At 36.6% G+C, this 23,061-nt stretch overlaps 2 protein-coding genes across 2 annotated transcripts; both read left to right on the plus strand.

Annotated features, from left to right (window-relative positions):
* The first annotated feature begins 2,715 nt into the window (after nucleotides 1-2,715).
* On the plus strand, nucleotides 2,716-12,123 carry LOC306857308 (neuronal pentraxin-2-like). The gene is made up of 5 exons (XM_079397196.1): nucleotides 2,716-3,610; nucleotides 6,379-6,622; nucleotides 7,321-7,562; nucleotides 9,294-9,473; nucleotides 9,887-12,123. The coding sequence occupies exons 1-5, from the start codon at nucleotides 2,933-2,935 to the stop codon at nucleotides 10,118-10,120; spliced, it is 1,578 nt and encodes a 525-aa protein (XP_079253322.1). The 5' UTR covers nucleotides 2,716-2,932; the 3' UTR covers nucleotides 10,121-12,123.
* Nucleotides 12,124-16,363: 4,240 nt separating this feature from the next.
* LOC306848874 (dynein axonemal light chain 4-like) lies at nucleotides 16,364-22,281 on the plus strand. The gene is made up of 4 exons (XM_079383648.1): nucleotides 16,364-16,438; nucleotides 17,918-18,000; nucleotides 18,888-18,971; nucleotides 19,190-22,281. The coding sequence occupies exons 2-4, from the start codon at nucleotides 17,929-17,931 to the stop codon at nucleotides 19,352-19,354; spliced, it is 321 nt and encodes a 106-aa protein (XP_079239774.1). The 5' UTR covers nucleotides 16,364-16,438; nucleotides 17,918-17,928; the 3' UTR covers nucleotides 19,355-22,281.
* The last annotated feature ends 780 nt before the right edge of the window (nucleotides 22,282-23,061 follow it).

Genomic DNA, 23,061 nt, shown 5'->3' on the forward strand with positions numbered 1-23,061 from the left:
AACTAGAAGTCAATGCATAAAAATGGTTTCAGCATATTCTGATATAATGTACATGTCGATTTTAAAGTTAATCGTGGTTGTGATTAATGCGGCCATTTTTCACGGTACAGGCGAGTTTAGTATTGGCTACTGTGGATTTTTTTCTTATATCTTTTACAGATTTGTCCAATCTTAGATTATAATAGGCTAGTTCTGTCTTTGCTTCACTGAAAAAAAGCCATTTTAGTCAAGAACAAACACTGATCTGCGTGGAAACCAACCCAAGCATCAAGTTTAAGTTTTTTATTTTTTTATTGAACATATTGAACAGAATATACATATAAATAAATAAATATTAAGCAAGGCACATATACAACATAAATACAAAGTACCAATAAACTTACATATATTCTGAGAAAGAAAAGAAGGGAAAAAATTTAAGGGGTCTCTTCATTCCTCTTCAAATAAATCAAGTTTTCTTATTATTCCAACAAGTTTCTGGGCCTTGTTACTTTTTAAATATATTTATACATGAGCATCAACTTTAATTGTCCAAACAGTTTTAATTTCCAGAGGGCTCTAATGTTACTGCCCACTAGAGGCCAGCACTAAAACACTTTAAAAGGAACAACAATCTGCTCCCTGAAAGAGAAGAGGGTTTATTATTATGCCATTAGTCGTGAGACACTTAACTTGTACATTGAGGATTAAAAAGAGTGAGTATAGAGAATACATTGTATCTATGTTAGGCCATTTTAGAAGGCCACTTTCAAGGTTATATTGCATAACCTGCTATGCCACTGAATATTGTTGTACTATTAAATCCAGTTGTACTCAGATAGGTTTTATATATTGAGGCAGTGGCCTTCTTAGTCTTTCTTACACAGCACAGTTGGTCTTTCTGTTTTCGAGTGACACACTCCATTCTTAGACTGCTGTTCCACTTTAGCTTTTAATGAAATCAGGAATAGTATTCCCTCTCCTCTCCCTCTCTTACCTCTGCTGCACATTTTTCCAAAACAGCAGCTGGCAGCCACCAGCTCCACTGAACACAATGAATCAAATCCAGGCCCATAAGGCTGTACTTGTGGCCAATAAATCTCAATAATAGGAGTTTAATCACTCGACTTACTAGGAATTCACAGAAAGTTTATGGACGATCATGGCTGATGTTTTAAGAGACAGGGAATGTGTTGGAGGATGTTCATTTTCTAGATGAGAATGATGGTGGCTGTATGAGGAGAGCGTGACCAGATCAGATCTTTTCTGATTATGTAACAGCAATAACAGGATGAATTCATGCACGTTTAAAAAAATGTCCTGTTTACTTTGATCCAATCAAACATCTCATTGGATGTGACTTCATTATGCAATAACACCAACACAATGCTATTTTAATCAAGGAGGTTTTGAAATAAAAAGAGGCACTCTTCCCAAATGGATCCTTAAATCTGACAGCCTGTCTTCCATCACTGAATCCATCTCTAATGCAGAGTGTTTGGGAACTTGGCAAAAACAGCTGAATTGGAGTCAACATCCACAATTTCTTATTTAAAGTTTGAAATAACATAAAGCCTCCAGAAAGACAGAAATCCCCCCATAAAACATGATCGTTAGGGATTATTTGATATAAATGTGTGTTAATCTTCTGCTGTGGGTGTCTCATGCACGCGTGGTGTGTGTGAGTGTGTGAGTGTGGAGGTGGATTACACATAAAAGGGTGACCCCGTAGACTTGCTGCATATGAAATGATGAGGTCATGCTTATCCAGGACACTAATGTCCCCCTGCATGCGCTCGGTGATTTCACGCTTCACCAGGGACAGTGTGGGATCACAGGGGACTCCGAGGTTTCCACGCTTACCTGCTGGGATGCTCATTAATGACGACAGGAGGGTGCACAAATATGTTGGCACAACTTGTTTTTATTACAAAAATATTTTTATTATTTATCTCACAATTCAGATTTTTATTTTTTTTTGCAAGATGTTTTCTGAATTTTTTCTCCTGAATTCTGAGTTTACATCTCACATCTGTTTTTTTGTGTGTTTCTACCACAAAATAAAAAGTGAACTGTGACTTTTTATCTCATTATATGTGTGCCATCTCTTTTTGGTTTTTATAAACTTTTGTAAACTATATGTTTTCAGAAATGTTGCAATGAATTTTGAAAATCTGATATGGCCTACATTGTGAGAATGTTCGCTATTCAACATCTAATGGCATTGATGGCACCGTACGTTTTGCTTACTAAATTTATAGCCTACTTTTTGCATTTGTATTCCAAATTTAAAAACATGTGGGAAACCAATACTATGCAAATGGTAAAAAAAAAATACTATGGTAGTCAATGGCTACCGTCAACTGTTTGGTTACCAACATTCTTCAAAATATCTTCTTTTGTGTTAAAAAAAACTGATTTGGAACAAGGTTGAGTAAATGATGACAGAAGTTTAATGTAAAACCTAAGAAAAAAAAAGGTTTAGATCATGTAATCAATTTTTCCCAGTCTCCCTATAGTATGGATAAGAGTTAGTATGGATGAGATATATGGTTAGACCGACGCAGACACCTGTCTTGTATCCAGCATACTTGCTTTCCTAAGCACTCCAGGTATTTTTTTCAGACTAGGCTGAATGAAGTCTAGCTCACATTGGTCTGACATGAGGCGGGTGCTGCCTCCACCTCCCTCGCAAGTGCAGCCCACCCCGATGTGTAAGCTAAGCCCCCACCTCTTGCTGTCCCCACGATAATACCGAGATGAGGCATAGAGAGACGCGTCCTGCACGAGAACAGGCTCATTACAGAAGCTGTTGATTTCGTGCGTTGAAGAATTTACTGATGAACTTAATTCACTCTTAAGGTCCATATCTCCCCTTTATCTTTTGTTTCTAATCACTGATTTTTTTTTAACCGCCACCCTGAAGTTCATCGTTGTTATTTTGGCCGCCGGGATGGTGGCGTTTATCGGAGCGGTTATATGCATCATCGCCGCGGTTCACAGCGGATCTCCACCGGCATCCGCGGCCGCCGCGCAGCCCCTCGCTGTCAACCATTCACTCTCACCGGACGCAACCGGGAAGGCGTTTTCCACCGGGTCCGTGGCCCGAGCAGGACCGCTCGACGCTCTTCACGGTACCGATGTGACCAGCAGGGAACGAGGAGGACCGGAGGCGCCAACCTTCTACGGTTTAACGGGACTAGGGACCGGAGGCAGCGAGCAGCAGGTCACCTACAGCAGACTCATCTGCACCCCTGTCCCCGCCGGTAAGTGCAACCCCAAAAACTTTCAGCAACAAGCGGACGACCCGTCGTTATACGCGGGAGAGGACTGGGGGCACCTGCGCACCACCGCCGAGGAGCTCCGGCAGACCGTCCTGCAGCAGAAGGATGAGATCCTCACGGATCAGAGAACCATACGGGAGCTAACGGGAAAGCTCTCGGAATGCGAGACTGGCTTGAAGGGACGCAGGGTCCCGGAACGGAGCGCGGGACTTGGGGATGCGCGGAAGGAGAATAAGGAGCAACTCATGATGCGGGACGATGCGGGGTCCTCGATGCGGACCTCTCATCCGATGGAGGACCTGGTGCATGCCATAACTCAAATGAAAGACCGCATTGAGAAACTGGAGGTAAGGAAGGCGCAAGACCTTATAAATGCGTTATTTTAACAAAGGGGTCGAGAATATGCGTGAGATGATCAACAGTTTATGGGTGGATAACAAATAAGGATGGCTGAGATGATAAAATAAGGAAATCTATCAAACATGTTTCTAATCATGTTGGTTTATATATATATATATATATATATATATATATATATATATATATATATATATATATATATATATATATATATATATATATATATATATATATATATCAGGTTCCTATAGCCTATAGATTCAGTCATTTAACTTCATAAATAGGTTATTTTCATTGTTCATTGCCATTAAAGTGAAACAACTGAACATAAACACAAAAGCCTGAGAAAAATGATAATTGTATAAGAAAATTTCAGACGGCACTCAGAGGCTTTTGCATCTGAACTCTTCACACACACACACAAACACACACACACACACACACACACACACACACACACACACACACACACACACACACACACACACATACATATGAGACCCAGCTATTGTGTTTTGCCTCTGTAGTGGACTGCTTTAGTGAATTTCTCTGAGACCTCACGTTTTAAGTCTGGATGTCCTGAACAGAGCACATTCAGGGCTTTATAGAGATACTAAATGATTGGACGTTTCACCATGACCACATCCTCTCCTCGGTCTTTAAAGATGGCTAAATTTTATTTAGTGAATTTTTTTACATCCTTATGGAAATATGATTATATTTTGTAATTGTCATTTAAATCTGAATAATTTTCAAATTGTTTGTCATAAAGCAAAATCTCAGGAAAATGTTATGGGTTTTCAAATTAAAATATGACTTCCTATAAAATATATATACTTCCTATAAAATATATATATATGAAAACATTTAAGGTAAAGTATTTGTGAAATATTATAATAAATATCATTTTTAAAATTATGAATAAGATTTTCCTACGGTTGCTCTATTTGTTTTTATTCGTGCCTTTTTATAAAAACGTCAAAATATCTAAATTTGTCTTGCAAAAATATAATATTAAAGTCACATGACAACAAAATGGCTCCCTGCGTGTTTGTTACGTCACATTTTAGACGGATTAGCCATATTAGACGGATAAAAGACGGATATAAATATATATAATATTTTTAACGAAATTCCTTCTTTTTTAATTTTTAAAAACTAAAACATTTAATGAGCCTTTTTTTGTCTTTTTTTTCTCCATCGCTGTTTTAAGCACATCAAAATTGGCCTAATTTAAATTTAAAAATGCAAAATAATAATAATAATTGTTTATTTAAAAAAAAAAAAAAACACTGAATAATTTAAATGAGTGTACGTCACTGACCTGTTCATAAAATCAGCTGGTGCTAGATGTTAGAGACTGTCTGACCTGTTGATAAACGCGATCAGTGTGGTGGCAGGAGCCTATTTTGAGCAGGTCGGTGAATGTGCTGCAGTGTGCTCCTAAACTTCATCTCTCCTGCGAGCAGATCGTTTGCGTTTCCGCTCACGTACGATCACGCGCCTCGGCCCTGATATATCGCTGCGCGCTAGATGCGCCTCCCTGATTGGGTTTCCAAGGAAATATAGGCTGCGTGTGCAGTTTTTATGGTTTATGAGGCAATAGAAGGAACAAATTACATCTCCATCATCAGGACCACCTCCAGAGCATCTGATTAACCTCCATCTAACCCAAATCTAGCAGTCTAATGTAAATCTAGACCTAGTCCTAGAAGGTAAATATAGCATAACGGTATTAAATAACCAATATTTTGCATCAAAAGAAAATTAAATGGTAAACAGTAGTTATATTTTAGAGTGTAAACCACGAATAGCCTATTGTTGGTACTCTCCAATCAGTGCCTATAGCATGTGTGACAGCAGGGGAGAGATGAGAAACATTACACTCCACTGAAAGCATATTATGGACTCCTGCAGCTGTGAATGACAGCTCTGCAAGCTAGCTGGTACAGATGACTGTGAGCTTTTCCCAGAATAGAATAGAATAGAATTTGTTATTGCATGCAACTGTGTTGTGATGGTTTGTAATGGGTCTCCTTAAAGGGATAGTTTACCCAAAAATGTAAATACTGTCATAGTTTACTCACCCTCAAGTTGTTCCAAATCTGCATGAGTTTCTTTCTTTGTCGAAACACAAAAGATGATATTTTGAAACCAACCATTGCTGGTTCCCATTGACTGCCGTAGTATGGAAAAAAAAAAATACTATGGAAGTCAGTGGGGACCAGAAACGCTATATATTTGTCAAAGCTTCTTATTTTTTTGTTTAGAAAAAAAAATTAATACAGGTTTGGAACAACTTGAGGGGGTAAACAATGACAGAATTTGCATTTTGGATGAACTATCCCTTTAAACATTCAGTGTGATGGACGTTTTCATGAAATCTTAAATTTGGGCAGGGTTTGATGCATAACAGTTTTCAAAATAACCATTTTGAGTATAAAAATAAAGGTGCTTCAAAAGGTTCTTCGAGCGATGCCATAGAAGAACCATTCAGTCAAAGGATCTTTAAAGAACCATCTCTTTCTTACCTTTTTAGAATCTCATTCAGATGTTAAAGTTTCTTGATGGAACCATTTAGACAAAAATGTTCTTCTATGGCATCGTGAAGCACCTTTATTTTTAAGAGTGTAATAAACCATTCATTTGTGTGGTTGTTATATCACTATGCACAGAACAAGAACATTAAATAGCCATATAATATTTAGGCTACTTTTCATTAAAGTTCATTTAATGATCACTGTCTCGTTTGCAGTCTGAAATGGCACCACCAGCGTTCAATCACACAGACACCAGCTCACAGAAAGCAGCAAGTGCTGCTCGTACACCAGTGGCTGCTACACAGAGACGAGTGGAGGATCTGGAAGGAGAACTGAAGAGAAAGATAAAACTGCTGGAGGAAGAGAGGAAAGCGCTGCGGAAAGAGACACAGAAACATCAAGAGCATATTGACTACGGACTGGACACTGTACACCAGCGGATAAGCAGCCTGGAGAAAGGTGAGGCAGAGGTTGGATTTACTGCTGGAAGAAATATTGATTAAAACACCTATTTTACCAAGAGCTTCTTAAAGGGATAGTTCATCCAAAAATGATAATTGTGTCAATGTTTACTCTCATGTTTTGTTACAAAACTGTATGACGTTCTTTTCCTTCTCCTGTAGAATATAAAAGGAGATATTTTGAGTGTTGAGTGCATGCTGCAGTGTTTTATTTAGTTATTTTTGGTCTGGAAGTCAGTGGGCTCCATTGTGGTTTGGTTCCTAGCACTCTCCAATATATCTTCTTTACAGTTTTGAAACAACATGAGACTAAGTAAAGTTTCACTCTGTGGATGGACAAAGGAATGTGTAATATAAATTAATTATAATAATTCAGAGTTCAAAACAAGTTCAGCTCTATGCTTTAAAAGCAGCTTATATTTTGTTATAGTGGTACTAGAAGATTAATTTAGTTGTGCATTTTCACTGTAAATCCTGTGGAAAACTTTCGGCACATTTTTGTTTGGTTGTACAATAAGTCAAAATTATTTTTCTGTGGTAATCGACAGCAGGTCAGAGATGCTGTCATTAGAGCTTAACTTTTATTGAACCTGAAACATGCTTTTTGAGTCTTAGTGTTGTCTTCTCTGTGCTTAGGTTTAATTAATCCATTTTTTGTCATTCTTTCTCTTTCTGTTTCTCATGTTATTCTCACAGGTCTCTCTGAGAACAAGTTTCCAGAGGGTTACAGGCTCTCGTTCCCTGTGCGCAGCACGTCCATGTACGCCACTGTAAAGCAGGAAATCCCAGCCCTCCACGCTCTGACTGCCTGCATGTGGATCAAACCTGCAAAGAGCATCTTGGGAACAGTAGCTTCTTATGCTGTTACTGACCAGAGCCATGAATTAGTGCTTCAGCAGTTGGTTCATGGACCCATTGAGCTCATCATTAATAATGAGGTAGAGCATCACAGAATCAAATTTGACAATCACGTGAAGACATGATTCTGATTCTTCTTAACAATTCACTTAATACTTGTAATGAATAAATATTTAAAGTAATGTTATATTTCACAAAATATCATTCAATGATTTTAATCTTGTCCTTACAAAATACTGCTGTCACATGTGTATCTTAATTCTTAAGTCTTAAGTTTTAAGTGAGTTAAGTCCTAAGTTTTATGTGTTTGATACTAAAAAGAACCGATTAATTGGAATTATTCATTCAGGAATTGCACTTCAGTGATGTGCTGCATTTGTCTGATTCACTAAAAAGAATCGGCTCATAAGAGTCATTCGTTCAGGGATCGGTCACTGTCACTGATTGTGTATGTTTTTGATACACTAAAAAGAACTGGCTCATCATTTCTTCAGGAAGTGGTCAATACTGGTTGTGCTGTTTGATTTAGTTACCTTACAAAGAACTGGCTCATAAAAGACTATTTGTTCGAGAGCTGGACTTTTTGTTTTTAAAGGGATAGTTCACCCAAAAATGAAACTTTGATGTTTATCTGCTTACCCCCAGGGCATCCAAGATGTAGGTGACTGTGTTTCTTCAGTAGAACACAAACAAAGATTTTTAACTCAAACGTTGCAGTCTGTCAGTCATACAATGGCAGTCAATGGGACCCACGGCTTTGAGAGTCAAAAAAACATACACAGACAAAACCAAATTAAACCCTGCGGCTCGTGGCGATACATTGAGGTCTAAAGACACAAAACGATCGATCTGTGCAAGAAACTGAACAGTATTTATGTCATTTTTTACCTCTGAACCACTGCAACGGTTTGAGTTAAAAATCTTCGTTTGTCTTCTACTGAAGAAACAAAGTCACCTATATATTGGATGCCCTGGGGGTAATTTGTTTCCCTTTAATGCACTTACAAGAATGGCTCATAAGAGTCATTCACTCAAGATTTAGACTACATTGGTTGCACTGTTTGTTGTTGATTCAATGAAATGAATAGCTTAGGAGTCCTTGGTTTTGTAGTCAAACTGAACTGGTCAAGTTATAGATGCAGTGTTGTGGCACCGTTGAATCTGTATTACTGGAAACTCTATATTTGATTATGGTATACTGTCTGCATTTGGCAAAGGAACTCAACGAGCTTAGGTCACAGAATCAGCTATACATAGAAAAAAATGGTAAAGCAGCACATTGGAATTAGACCCATAATATTGAGCTTAAAGGCCCAAGAACAATAAGCATCCACACCAGCGGAGAGTAGTGTTAACATTAACTGTTTAACGCTGCCAGTAACTTGAATGTTGCTTAAAATCTGAGCATTGAAAAACTGGATGTATTCTGATTGGCTGTCAAAAATCATCCTCTGTGTTGTGGACTTTCCTATTCTCATATAATTAGAATGATTCATAATCCTGTATAGTTATTATAGTTATTGTCCATGGTGTAAACAGCCTTTAAAAGGAAAAGTGAATTTTCAGGAGACATTCTATTTGGATTTTTAAGGGATGTTTTTAGGAAAAGATGAACAGATGCTTGGTTTGACCTCTGACTGCTCTTACTTGATTGAATTGTTTTGCTGGTGTTCTAGCTGTAATAGTGGACAGTCAGATAATCTGCCAGGCTTTCTTTCTAAAGTGCAGACTGGTCTTATCCAAGCACATGGATCTCAGGATCAGTCTTTTTGGATTGTAATTTGAATATTTTTTGATCCTCCATCCTGTAGGTGGCACCGTTACCTCTGAACTTAACAGTGGGCAGATGGCAGCATATGTGTGTGAGCTGGAACCGGAGAGCTGGAGCGTGGCATGCCTACTTAGGGGGCAAACTAAAGCTTGAAGGAAGTGACCTGGCAACCCGTCACAGCATCCGACCGGGAGGAACTCTCATACTTGGCCAAGAACAGGTACGTCAGATGTTGGCCGTTGTAACAGGTTGCCAGACGGTGGTAGGTCAAGATGAGCAGTATTTGGTATTCACACAGCATGTAAAAGTTACCATCAACACAAACCAAATCCGAAACACACCCTTTTGTTTATCCTTTCCTTTGCCTTTCCCTGTCCTCTTCATCCCTCTCTCGGTAAACTCCAGCGTACTTATCCTTTCATTAGACCCAGTAGAGCTCAAACTCATCCTCTGGTCCATGTTGTCTTATATAGTCTGAGGTTGTGCTTTTAAGCTGTGGACTGACTATGATAAACAAAATTATAAGGAAAACCAAAAATGGAAATAATATTTTCCTGTAAAATACCATCAAACTTCGACTTATTTAATATTTCGAAAAATAATTTTTTCCACTGTATTTCCTGTCTCCTGCAGAGCTCAGTGGGCGGTCTTCGTTTCGAGGCGTCGCGGGCTATGGTGGGAGAGCTGTCTGAGTTTAACATGTGGGACCGGCCGCTTTCACACATGGAGCTCTCTGCTCTTGCCCACTGCAGCACGGGGATGCTGGGTAATGTAGTCCCATGGACCAGCCGTGAGGTGGAGGTTTTCGGAGGCGTCACCAAGCAACCAGCCGATCATTGCGAGCATCGCACCAGCGCCAGACAGTGATGGGCCCCTGAGGGCAAGATTAAGGGTTAGAGAGTCAAAGACAGGGTGTTCAGAGATAGCAATGATTCACCAGAGAGAAAAACACCACACCGTGGTCATACTGATTTCTTTAAGGAAGAGTTTTTTGTTAGTGGTGTTTGCTGAAACATGCCTAACTATCATTACTGTTCAGGGTTAGAGATTTGAGCAAACCCCTAACCCTAAGTGTTAAACAATAAAACTCGTCCCACACCATTTGTGCTACGAATAAGAATCATACCTCAAATCATGTGGCTTGTTGAGGAGATCTGTGCTCTTATTTTTCTAAGCGATCAAACCTGTGGTTTTCACTTGGCAGATGATAAAATGCCTGCAAATGAAGAGTTCAGATGTAAAAGCCTCTAAGTGCCATCTGAAATTTTCATCTTAAAAGAGCATTTTTCTCACGCTCCTATGTTAAGGTTCAGTAATTTCACTTTAATGGCAATGTATAGGTCCTTTTCTATGCACTTAAAGTGAAATAACTGAACATAAATATAGAAGCCTGATAAAAATGCTCATTTTAGAAGAAAATTTGAGACGGCACTTAGAGGCTTTTGCATCTGAACTTTTCAAATATTCTAGGCTTAAAGTTAAAAATGAAAGTTCTGTCATCATTTACTCACTTTCATGGTGTTCCAAAGCTGTATGAATTTCTTTTTTTCTGTTGAACACAATAGAAGATATTTCGAAAAATGTGTGTAACCAAACAGTTGACGGTAGCCATTGACTTCCATACTATGGAAGTCAATGGCTACCAGCAACTGTCTGGTTACCGACATTCTCTAAAATATCTTCTTTTGTGCTCAACAGAAGAAAGAAACTCATACAGGTTTGGAACAACTTGTGGGTGAGTAAATGATGACAGAATTGAAATTTGGGGGGGAACTGTTCCTTTAAGTTGTGGTAACATTTACATTTGTTTGACTTTTTTTTTTCTGCAAGATTCGCAGATTTCGCAACAGGCTCAAATTGGTCATGTGGATTCGCTGCGTTGACCAAAAGAAAGCTGATTGGTTTGAAAGTGACTTCTGTGTGAGGTGGTCTTCATGCTATTTACAATGGATCTTTTTTGAAGTTCACAAATTTTATGTGACCGCACCTTTACTTAGACAAGCCACATCTAGGGACCAGAATATCATAACCAGTATCACAGGATACTTTCCATCTAGCAATGTCCAAACCACCTTAGCAATATACTAAAGACATCCAGAACAGCTTAGCAATCTCTTTTGCATCATAGGGATCATTTTGCATCATTTTGCGTGAGAAAGTATCTCTCTATTTACATTATTTGCATCTTATTTACTAGTTATACCTTATTGAACATCTGAGTGGCAAGCATCAGTGTAAACGTTTGATGTGGGATATTCACGCTCAGTGCCTGATAACAGGATTGATTTTTTTTATATTTCAATATTTGCATACTCATGCAGATTTGTTGTTATTTATTCAGTTTATTTGATTGAAATTAGTTTATAAAAAACATACTCACACAGCTGGGAAGTTGTTTGCTTTTAGTCTGCCAGGGCTTTATTTTTTTATTAATTTTTTTGTATGTTTGATCTCTTCGAGTGTTTTCCGATGTTTTTGAATCACACTGTTTCTATGGTGATCACTCCAGCAGACTGAATCCTATTGGTCAGACCATGCAGTCCTGATTGAATTCTTCTCCATTAAAATCCCTTTAACACCACAAGAATCGCATCGAATTAGAACAAACAGACCAAAAAAGGAGCAGTTGAAGAGCCAGGTGAATATTTCAGCAATATTTCATAGAATAACTACATTAACCTTTAAAGCCATGGTTTTGAAACCCTTTACAATGTGGCATCTACAATAACATGCTTTCTGAGAACTGTTTTCAGTGTTAAACGTAATCTGCAAATCTCTACATACAAACAAATATCTTCTCATGCTGAGAAATTAGCATGTATAGCCTATATAGATTTATACAAAAATCTACTCAACAAAATAATATTTGTAAAAAAAAAAAGCAGCAAACATTCCGTATGATGAATGTATAATACTCACCATTACATGTACATTCCACCGTCTTATCTATCTCTCTTCATAACTGTGACTGAATAGTCATCTCGGAGCTTATGTAAATTACGCCGCACATATGATATGCTTTATGTGGATTATACTCAATGTATTATTTATGTGTAAAATGCAGCAGGCTGGAAAATGCCTGCTTTGTGGCCTTGTCAAACACAAGAATGTTCCAAATGCGCAATCATTATATATATATATACAGTGGCATGCGAAAGTTTGGGAACCCCTTGCAGAATCTGTGAAAATGTGGATAATTTTACCAAAATAAGAGCGATCATACAAAATGCATGTTATTTTTTATTTAGTGCTGTCCTGAGTAAGATATTTTCCATAAAAGATGTTTGCATATAGTCCACAAGACAAAAAAATAGCTGGAATTATTAAAATAACCACATTCAAAAGTTTGGGAACCCTTGGTTCTTAATACTGTGTGTGGTTACCTGGATGATCTACGACTGTTTTTTTTGTTTTGTGATGGTTCTCCATGAGTCCCTTGTTTGTTCTGAACAGTTCAACTGAGCACTGTTCTTCAGAAAAATCCTCCAGGTCCTGCAGAATCTTCAGTTTTCCAGCATCTTTTGCATATTTTAACCCTTTCCAGCAGTAACTGTATGATTTTGAGATCCACCTTTTCACGCTGAGGATGATTGAGGGACTCAAACACAACAATTAAAAAAGGTTCAAACATTCACTGATGCTCCTGAAGGAAACACGATGCATTAAGAGCCGGGGGGTGAAAACTTTTGAACAGGATGAAGATGTCCAAATTATTCTTATTTTGTTGAAATATCATATTTTTCCATTTAGTACTGCCCTTCTGACGCGACAGAAGATACTTGCATGTTTCCTGGAAGACAAATGAAGTACAATTTACCTTGATCTTCAAATTCAAAAAGTTTTCACCCCCGGCTCTTAATGCATCGTGTTTCCTTCAGGAGCATCAGTGAATGTTTGAACCTTTTTTAATTGTTGTGTTTGAGTCCCTCAATCATCCTCAGTGTGAAAAGGTGGATCTCAAAATCATACAGTTACTGCTGGAAAGGGTTCAAATATGCAAAAGATGCTGGAAAACTGAAGAATCTGCAGGACCTGGAGGATTTTTCTGAAGAACAGTGCTCAGTTTAACTGTTCAGAACAAACAAGGGACTCATGAACAACCATCACAAAACAAAAAAAAACAGTCATAGATCATCCAGGTAACCACACACAGTATTAAGAACCAAGGGTTCCCAAACTTTTGAATGTGGTTATTTTAATAATTTCAGCTATTTTTTGTCTTGTGGACTATATGTAAACATCTTTTATGGAAAATATCTTACTCAGGACAGTACTAAATAAAAAATAACATGCATTTTGTATGATCTCTCTTATTTTGGTAAAATTATCCACATTTTCACAGATTCTGCAAGGGGTTCCCAAACTTTCGATCCCCACTGTATATATATATATATATATATATATATATACAGACACACACACTGATGGACAGAACTGGATTCATTTTGGTGCAAACAGTTGTTTTATAAGCATGTGGTTTGAGATTCCATGGCCATTTGATTGAACAGCACAAGATCAACATAATGGTTTGGAAATGTGTTTTTGAAAGTGTTTCAGCACTAAATATATCTTTTAGATAGTGTATTTGCTGTTGTTAGTGCAATGCCTGTTTGTTTGCATTCAGTGGTCATTTTGTGATGTTCAATTCTCTTAATGTACATGAACAAGCTATAAATTGTATTCAGAAAGAGTGGTTTACAAATGATTGTTACCTTTTCTGGAATATATTTGCTTTTGAATGAAGAAATAACTTGGACGTTGGATATAAAGTTCTCTCATTTTGCTTGAACATTTTTCTACGCTGAGGATTTACTCATTTACATTTTTTAAAAACCTCCTTCTATCCTGTAATGTTCATTTCTTGCATTCTGTCTTTGTCTTTGTTGAAATGGAGATCAAATGTGTTCAAAACTAAGATTGAAATGAGAATTAAAATATATAGCACACTGAACACCAGAGCTCTCTTTCATTTCTCTCTCTAGGTGTTGTTTTTGTTCCGTTTGTGTTGAGATGTGAAAATCCAAGATGTGAGAGAACGTCAAATGTTTCTCAAGAGGCTGTGCACTACAGTATTTCTGTTTATTAGCTCCTTTAATCCTTGTACACATCTGAATGTAATCGTATGTGTATTTTAGGTAGGTAACAGATTTCAGGCAAGAACCAGATTTTTTGCATGTCTTTGTTCAAATAACTACTTCAGATGTGATTTCACTCTGGAGATTTTTTTTTAATTTTTTTTTGGTGTGATTAGGACAGCTTGGTCATGCTAAAAAGAGCATGTAAATATTTACTTCCTGAAAAACAGCACAGTTGGACCAAAAATAATGTTTTTCTATGAGTATGTCGATTTAGTATCACCCACCTGTGTTTGTGATACCATTTCTAATTCTCTCTGTCTTTTTCAGTTTGTTCTTGCAGTGTATCCATTGTGTAAGTGGATTAGACAGAGAGTAGTAGATCTTCCATCATCTGTGCCCCATCCAACAAATTCACCTGACCCAGCTCTCTTGAGTATGTGTGCATCTGCCTCTGTCTGCTCTTATTTTTCGCTGTCTCAGAGTATAAAACAATCCCAGCATGCTTTAATTAAAGCCATTTATGCATCCAAGATGCACAGACCAATAAGTCAGGATGTGTTTTTTTTTTTTTTTTTTTTGAACGGAGGTCTAGAGGTACCCCAAAGGTTCTGCTAATGTAGAACCCAAGCTTTGTTTTTTTTTTTTTATAGCTTTCTTGTCCTTTTTCCTCTTCTCTCTGAATTGTTCCACCTTTGATCTTCTAATCCAGGATAAGATAAATCAAAATTAGGTCAATAAATTGTCATTAGGTAATGGGATAGTAAAAAAAAAAAATAAAAAAGTAAAAATAAAATGTCATTATTTACTCCCCCCAAGTTGTTCCAAACCAGTTTACAATACATTCTTTTGCAAAATACATTTTAGAAAATGTGTGTAACCACAGATTTGATGGTCCCCATTGACTTCCATAGTAATTATTCTTCCATTCTATGGAAGTCAGTGGAGTCTATCAACTGTCTGGTTACCCATATTCTTCAAAATATCTTTTTATGTTAAACAGAAGAAGGAAAGGGTGATTTTTGGTCAAACTATCCCTTTAACGTATTGAGAGAACAATTAAAATGCCTTTTCCTTATCTGACAATTCGGACAAGAAAGCAAAGTAAAGCTTGTTCATGCAGTTGAGTGTCATCCTAATATGTTAGCTGAGAAACTAAGCTACTTTGAGGTTTATACAGCGTTGAAAGTGCCAGCAAGGTATTGGAAAAAAGCACCAAAAACTCCCAAACAACAGAAAACCAACATCCCCTGTGGAGAAGTGAATGGAAAGATGTGTAGGAGGTCTTTTAACCTCTAGTCTCTATTATGAAATACTGTTATCTGTGTTGGCGGTGTGGGCGCTGATGGCAGCCAGCTCAATAACATCTGCACGTGGACCAAAAAAAAAGGCACATGAGCCACCCCTCACAATGTAGAGCACTTTGAGTGCTTAGAAAAAGCAGAAAAGCGCTATATAAATGTAATTAATTATTATTATTATTATTTTAAGCAATCAGGATCAGAACTTTGGTTGAATTTATTATATTCTAGATCACATTAAATATGCAATGAGCTTTTTAGATGCTTTGTACCAGGATGAGATACACACATGGCCCACATTGCCTAGTAGTTTCCTTAATCTAGAAAATGTCATAATTCCCACTGGGATTACCTTTCTGCCCTCTTTCTCCGACCATTCAGGAGTGAAATGAAAGGCTTTAATGCCATTATAACCTAAAAACAAAGGTTTACTGCCAGATTTGTGTGGTGCACCAAATGACTGACCTTATTTTAACACAAAAACACACTCTCAGGCTTTGTTTTCATTCTGTCACTGAAATACATGTACCATCACTCACAAAAAGTAAAGTAGGCTATTCTTGGAAATGCCCAGAAGTATCATGAAAATAACAAAAAAAAAAAAAAAAAAAAAAAGAAGAAGAAAAAAGAAAGAAACATGATATGTCCAATATCATGGCATTGTATAAAAGGATACAAAAAAAAAAAAAAGAACGAAAGATGTGGACGGAGGCGGAAATAAACAGGTCACGTGGGTCGGAGGTTGCCAAGGCCAGTGTGTCTCCATGACAACACTAGTAGAGGAGCGTGTAGTACAGCGCTACAGAGCGGTATGTAACTGAGCTATGCGGTTAATAATGAAATATTACCGAGCTTTAAATAATTTACATGTTTACATTTCTCCATTTCTTTCAGCTGTTTATCAGTCGTAGCGTTTTAAGTCGAAGGGTGATGGAGTCGAGCTAGCAAGCTAACATTAGCCCAGAGATGCTAAAAACAAACGCGTACTCGATACATTAGTTTATCTTCATACTAGTTTATCCATTTAATTTACATAATAACGCGCTAAAGACGGAAAACATATGTATTTTCCCACTATTTTTTATTTGTTTCAGGGAATTAATATTAAATGTGTATCATTCTGGTTCAGTTCTCTTTCTGTTGCTCTTTGCACAATTTATTTTCAACAACAATAAAGTGTTTATTTAGTATAAATCTGAATGCTGTTAACTGGATATTAGTTGAATGTTGTGAAATGCTTCACCATCGAGATTTACACAAATATACATCTTATATTGTAAATGTGATGCTAAGATGTTTATGGTTAGAAATGAGAGAAAAAAAGTTAAATAAAATGTTTTTGGAAAGAAGTCTCTCATGCTGCCCGAGTCTGCATTTATTTAATTAAAAATACAGTGATATTGTTCAATATGTTTTTTACAATGTAAGATAACTCTTTTGTATTTCAGTATATTTAAAAACATAACTGTGACCCTGGACCACAAAACCAGTTATAAGGTTACATATTTTTTTAAATTGTGATTTATACATCACATGAAAGCTGAATAAATAAGCTTTCCATTGATGTATGGTTTGTTAGGATCGGACAATATTTGGCTGAGATACAACTATTTGAAAATCTGGAATCTGAGGGTGCAAAAAAAAATCAAAATATTGAGAAAATCACCTTTAAAGTCGTCCAAATGAAGTTCTTAGCAATGCATATTATTAATCGAAAATTAAGTTTTGATATATTTACAAAATACCTTCATGGAACATGATCTTTACTTAATATCCTAATGATTTTTGGCATCAAAGAAAAATGAATAATTTTGACCCATACAATGTATTTTTGTCTATTGCTACAAATATACCCCAGTGACTTAAGACTTTGTGCTCCAGGGTCACAATTTATTCCTGTGATGGCAAAGATGAAATTTTAGCAGTCATTACTCCAGTCTTCAGTGTCACATGATCCTTCAGAAATCATTTTATATAATTATTAAGCTCGTCCCCTTTTCCACTACAGCTTTAAAATGTCTTATTTACTCCTTGCTGGGGTCCAGATTCTCAAGAATCACCAAGATGTCTAATCTGTAAATTCATGACAAGACTAGTCGTTTCTTCTGTGTTCATTTTGGTGCATTTACATATTTGATGAGGACAGTTATCCCACATTTACTTTTGTTCATGAACAAACAAATGTGTTCTTCATTCTCTCTGCAAATGCTAAAAATGGGTGATTTTGACCTATTGTTCTGATTTTCCTTTTCATCAGACAGGACTAATCCTTCTGTCTCTCTCTTTAGTAAAGAAAAGGATGGCAGAAACCGGTGATGGGAAAAAAGAGGATGCCGACTACAAAAGACTGCAAAGCTTTCCGCTCGTCAGGGTGGGTTCAGCTCGACTGCTGTTGTGACCTAGATAGAAATAACCAGTTATGGATGTGTCTGTGTTTGTTTGTATCAGATCACTCAAACTGCAAAATGGATGGCAGTCTTATTACTATCGTAATATTTTGCACTGTGTTGGTCAATGCAACATAGTCTGTGTATTTATTTTGAAGTGTTTAATATATCTTTACATGATTGTAATTAATAATAAATTATAGTAACCTTTCTATACATAACCGTTCAAAAGTTCAGGTCTCTTATGCTAACCAAGGCTGCATTTGTTTGATCAAAAATACAGTAGAACCTTAATATTGTGAAATATTTTTACAGTTTAAAATAATTGTTTATTATTTGAATGTGTTTGAAAATGTAATTTATTCCTGTGATGATAAAGCTGAATTTTCAGCATCATTACTCCAGTCTTCATTGTCACATGATCCTTCAGAAATCTTCCTGATATGCTGATTTTATATATATATATATATATATATATATATTTATTTAAGATTCATAATCTTAAAAGTAAAAAAGCAATCTGAAACTTGCACATAAATTGCAGACAAAAACATATTCATCCATTATTTGTTTAATTTGTTCAGTTGTTTTATTAATTCATTCCCTAATTTGTTAAATTAAGAATTAGTTCCCACAACCTATTTAGTTCTCTCTTTAGTAAATCAGTATTGATTTTACATTTTTTTATTTGTTTCGTAACAATGTGAAAGGATTTGTCACTTTTGTTCAAATTATCGTATCTAAGATGAATAAAAAAGTAGAAGTCTCACTGACCCCAGATATTTCAATGGCAGTGTTTCTTTATCATTTATCTGTAAATAATCACCTGTAAGAGCTTGACTAGAATATGTGGTGTTGGTTTCATCTGCAGCACACAGATATGCCAGAGGAGATGCGCGTGGAGACTATGGAGCTTTGCGTCACCGCCTGTGAGAAATTTGCCTTCAACAATGAGGTCAGTCAGGTTTGAGTGCGAGTGTGTGCTTTTGTTATGAAGCGCAGGCTTTCAGATATATTTACTCCCCAGGTCACACTGGTGGGGTGGGGCTCTGTGTTTCCGTCTAGTACTGAGTCAGGACGCTTCGCACGCTCACAGTCTGGCCATCTGGACTGCTCCAGTAGCCTACATGCTTTCATCTCGCTCTCTTTCTCGCTGGTTCACTCTATTTTCAGAGTGCTGCCAAGATGATCAAGGAGTCCATGGATAAGAAGTTTGGCAGTTCGTGGCATGTCGTGATCGGTGAGGGGTTTGGGTTCGAGGTGAGCCATGAAGTCAGGAACCTGCTCTACATGTTCTTTGGGGGAAGTCTGGCCGTGTGCGTTTGGAAATGCTCCTGATGTCGCTTCCTGCCCACACAATCGCCACTGTGAGATATTTACACTCACGGATCTGTCCTAACTATGCAGCCCTATTTGACTTGAGATGTGTGTGTGTGAGTGTGTGTGAAATTGGAGGGGGGGGGGATACAGATTCTTGTGCACTTCTTCAGATCACTCTTTTCCTGTCTTACGTTTCAAAGGCTTCAATTTTAAGCCATAAACACAGATTTTAAGGAGTTTGATTAACTTTGTAAAACATTTTTATGGAACATATGGAGTTTATTGCAACTGACTGCAGGACCTAATAAAGAAAATGTTTTATTTTTATTTTTTTTCCTCTTCCTGTGCTATTTAGTTTCTTTTAACATGATGGTCTTATTGTGTGCAATTAATTATAGCACATTATTCCAAAGAAAAGTTTTGCCTTTGTAATCTTTTATCAAAATGTATTAGCTTGCCCCTACCTACTCTTATTTAACTTATTTAATTTTGAATACATCTTATTTTCAAATTCCTCCCTATTAAGCAACCATCACCATTCCTTAAATATATACAATGAATGAATGAATTGTGGTATGTTACACCCACTTTAATGGCAAATCAGTTCCAAGTGGATAAAGTGCATCACATATTGATGCATCACATCAATTGGCATCACATATGTGATCCTGGAGCACAAAACCAGTCTTAAGTCGCCGGGGTATATTTGTAGCAATAGACAAAAATACATTGTATGGGTCAATTATTGATTTTTCTTTTATGACAAAAATCATTAGGATATTAAGTAAAGAACATATTCCATGAAGATATTTAGTAAATTTCCTACAGTAAATATATCAAAACTTAATTTTTGTTTCGTAATATGCATTGCTAAGAACTTCATTTGTACAACTTTAAAGGCGATTTCCTCAATATTTAGATTTTTTTTACATCCTCAGATTCCAGATTTTTAAATAGTTGCATCTCGGCCAAATATTTTCCTTTCCTAACAAACTATACATCAATGGAAAGCTTATTTATCATCAGCTTTCAGATGATGATGTATACATCTCAATTTTGAAAAATTGACCCTTATGACTGGTTTTGTGGTCCAGAGTCACATATGTGTTATTGAATAACGTTTACTAATAGCCAAATAGCTATTCATTCATTCATTCATTCATTTAGGTATGTCATGCTCACTTTACAGTCCTGCTGTTGATGATGAATATCCTGTTTCATTTGGAAATACACTACTGTTAAAAAGCTTGAGGGCAGTAAGATTTGATAAGTTTACTAAGGTTGTATTTATTTGATTAAAAATAGTCAAAAACACTAATACTGTGAAATATAAAATTTTGAAAATATCTGTTTCCAAATTTAATATAATTTATTCCTGTGTCAAAGTTTTCAACAATCATTACAAAAGTCTTCATGATCCTTCAGTAACAAATCATTCTAAAAACATCATCAGTGTTGAAAACAGTTCTGCTAAATATTTTTGAGGAAACTGCAATATGTAGTTTTCAGGATTCTGTGATGAATAGAAAGATTAAAATAAGTGATTACTTTAAATATGAAATCTTGTGTAACAAATGTCTAAATGTGTCCTTGAAGAATAAAAATCTAAATTTCTTAAAAAAAATGAAACCTCAAACCTTTGAACAGTAGTGTGTGTCACATTACAGAGGTAAAATGGATTGTAAGTGCCAATTTACAGTTAAGTATAGTTTTGAAAGACATCCCTATGTCTATTTCAATGCATTTGTGAGCGAACATACAGTAGTGTGCTCTGTAACAACTGAAGTGTCAGTCTGTGTTTCGGTCTCTTTGAGGCTCTGAATATTCGGTAGTATTTGTCTGGCAGGTTGTCGTAGGAGTGTGTTTGCTCTGTGAGGCTGTTCAGGACAGAATGTGTGTCGTTGCACACCATTTCATGTGTTACGCATTCCCTCTGTCTCACCCTCTCTCTGTCTGTCTCTTTCATTCTGTTTCCTGTCCAACAGTGTCTCTCTCAGTGGGCCGCTCTGCCACCTGTTTCAGATTCCTCTTTCTCTTTCACTGTTCACTCTTTTTTTTCTATCCTTTCATTGTTACCCCAGGTATCTTGTGCCTTGTCCTTTTCCCCTCTTTACATAACCAGCATTTGTGTGTGATTGCTTGAATGTTTTAAAGGTTTCTGTAGTCACAACTTTTTTTATTTTTGTACCACTTCACAGCCCTGCATTTCATAAATGCTGAAACCTGTCATTCACTGTTAATATTTGCAACTCTTTACAACCTTAAGCCTGTTCTAATAGTCTTTAGACCTATTTGGATGGTACATTTTACATGCTTATATAACAGTAATTACAGTTGCTTGTTTGTAGTTTAATTATGGGAGCAATTTCTGTGCCATGTTATTGAATGAAATCACATAAATAGCAGGTGAAAAACTTAATTTCATCTATTGTTTGGCCAACTTGGTAGTTCCGCCTCCAAACTTGAGCCGTTTGAGTCAATGTCTTTCTGTATATCTCTGTAAGGCGACTGATTGCAATTGTGTTTAATGCAGCTATGGTGCAAGTGCTATAGTGAACACTTTACCTTTAAGTGTACACGGACGAACAGATGCAAATGTCATTTTAAAAATATTTTTGAATCTTTTTTTCGGTCACTGCTAATTTAAAAGGTTGCTGTTTTGACACTTTTGATACATAAAACTAACTTGCTGCCAAATTCACGAATTTGATCTCAAAGAGGTATGCAAATATGTTACAGTCATCATTCTGAGAAACAATTTCCAGTGCAAGCAGTGCTTTTGATTTCAGAGATTAAATTTTTATCAGAATGTTCCATCCTTGTTCCTGCAATGTTTAAATGCAGTAAAATCTTTAATGACTTTATTATGATATTTTATTACATTTTTAATCATTTTTATGCCAACTCTGTGCAATAATTGCTCTGTTTAGATAAATAAAATTTCTAAAAAACACATGTGAGTCTACTGTGTGGTATCAGCAAATGCAAAATTTGAGTTTGAATATCTATTTACTGATTCTTGAGTACTGAAACAAAATTGAAAACTGAAGAATTTTTAGTTGGTTTTACAAAGGAATTATTTTGAATTACTAAGAGCTTCAGAGGTATTCTTGTCTTTGGGTGCATCTGCTGCTCCAGTGTCCCATAAAATGTATTTTCCATTGCTAATTATTGCAGTAATGTCTCAACTCTCATTCTGACGGCACCCATTCACTGCAGAGAGCAAGTGATATAATTTCTCCAAATATGTTCAGATAAAGAAACAAGCTCATCTACATCTTGGATGACCTGAGGGTGAGTACATTTTCAGCAAAATTTCATTTGAGTGAATTTTTTTCCTGAATCCCTATGAAGTACTATGTTGTTTTGTCGCACATTTTGCTGTAAGTGTCAAGATTTTTTTCAGTCCGTCTCTGTGCATTAGTACTGATTTGTGAGTCAGTTGCAGTTTAATTAAATTTCCAATGTGTTTTATTCCAGTTAGCCTTTGTGCCACTGATGTTATTGACCTTCTAAGTCAAGTCATCTTTATACAGGCTTTATCTATAAGCTCCTCCTAATGTCCATGTTCTTGTTTCTCTTGCCCAGACATGCTGTTTCCTCCATTACTACAGTATCTCCCAGTCTCCTCTCTTTCTGTTATTCTCTCCTCTCTGTATTTCAGATGGTGGACTGGTGCTGTGTGTCTCTGGCTCGTGCTCCTCATTAACAGCTTGGCTCTCTCT

Source organism: Barbus barbus, assembly GCF_936440315.1.
Source record: "Barbus barbus genome assembly, chromosome: 3".
Lineage (NCBI taxonomy): Eukaryota > Metazoa > Chordata > Actinopteri > Cypriniformes > Cyprinidae > Barbus > Barbus barbus.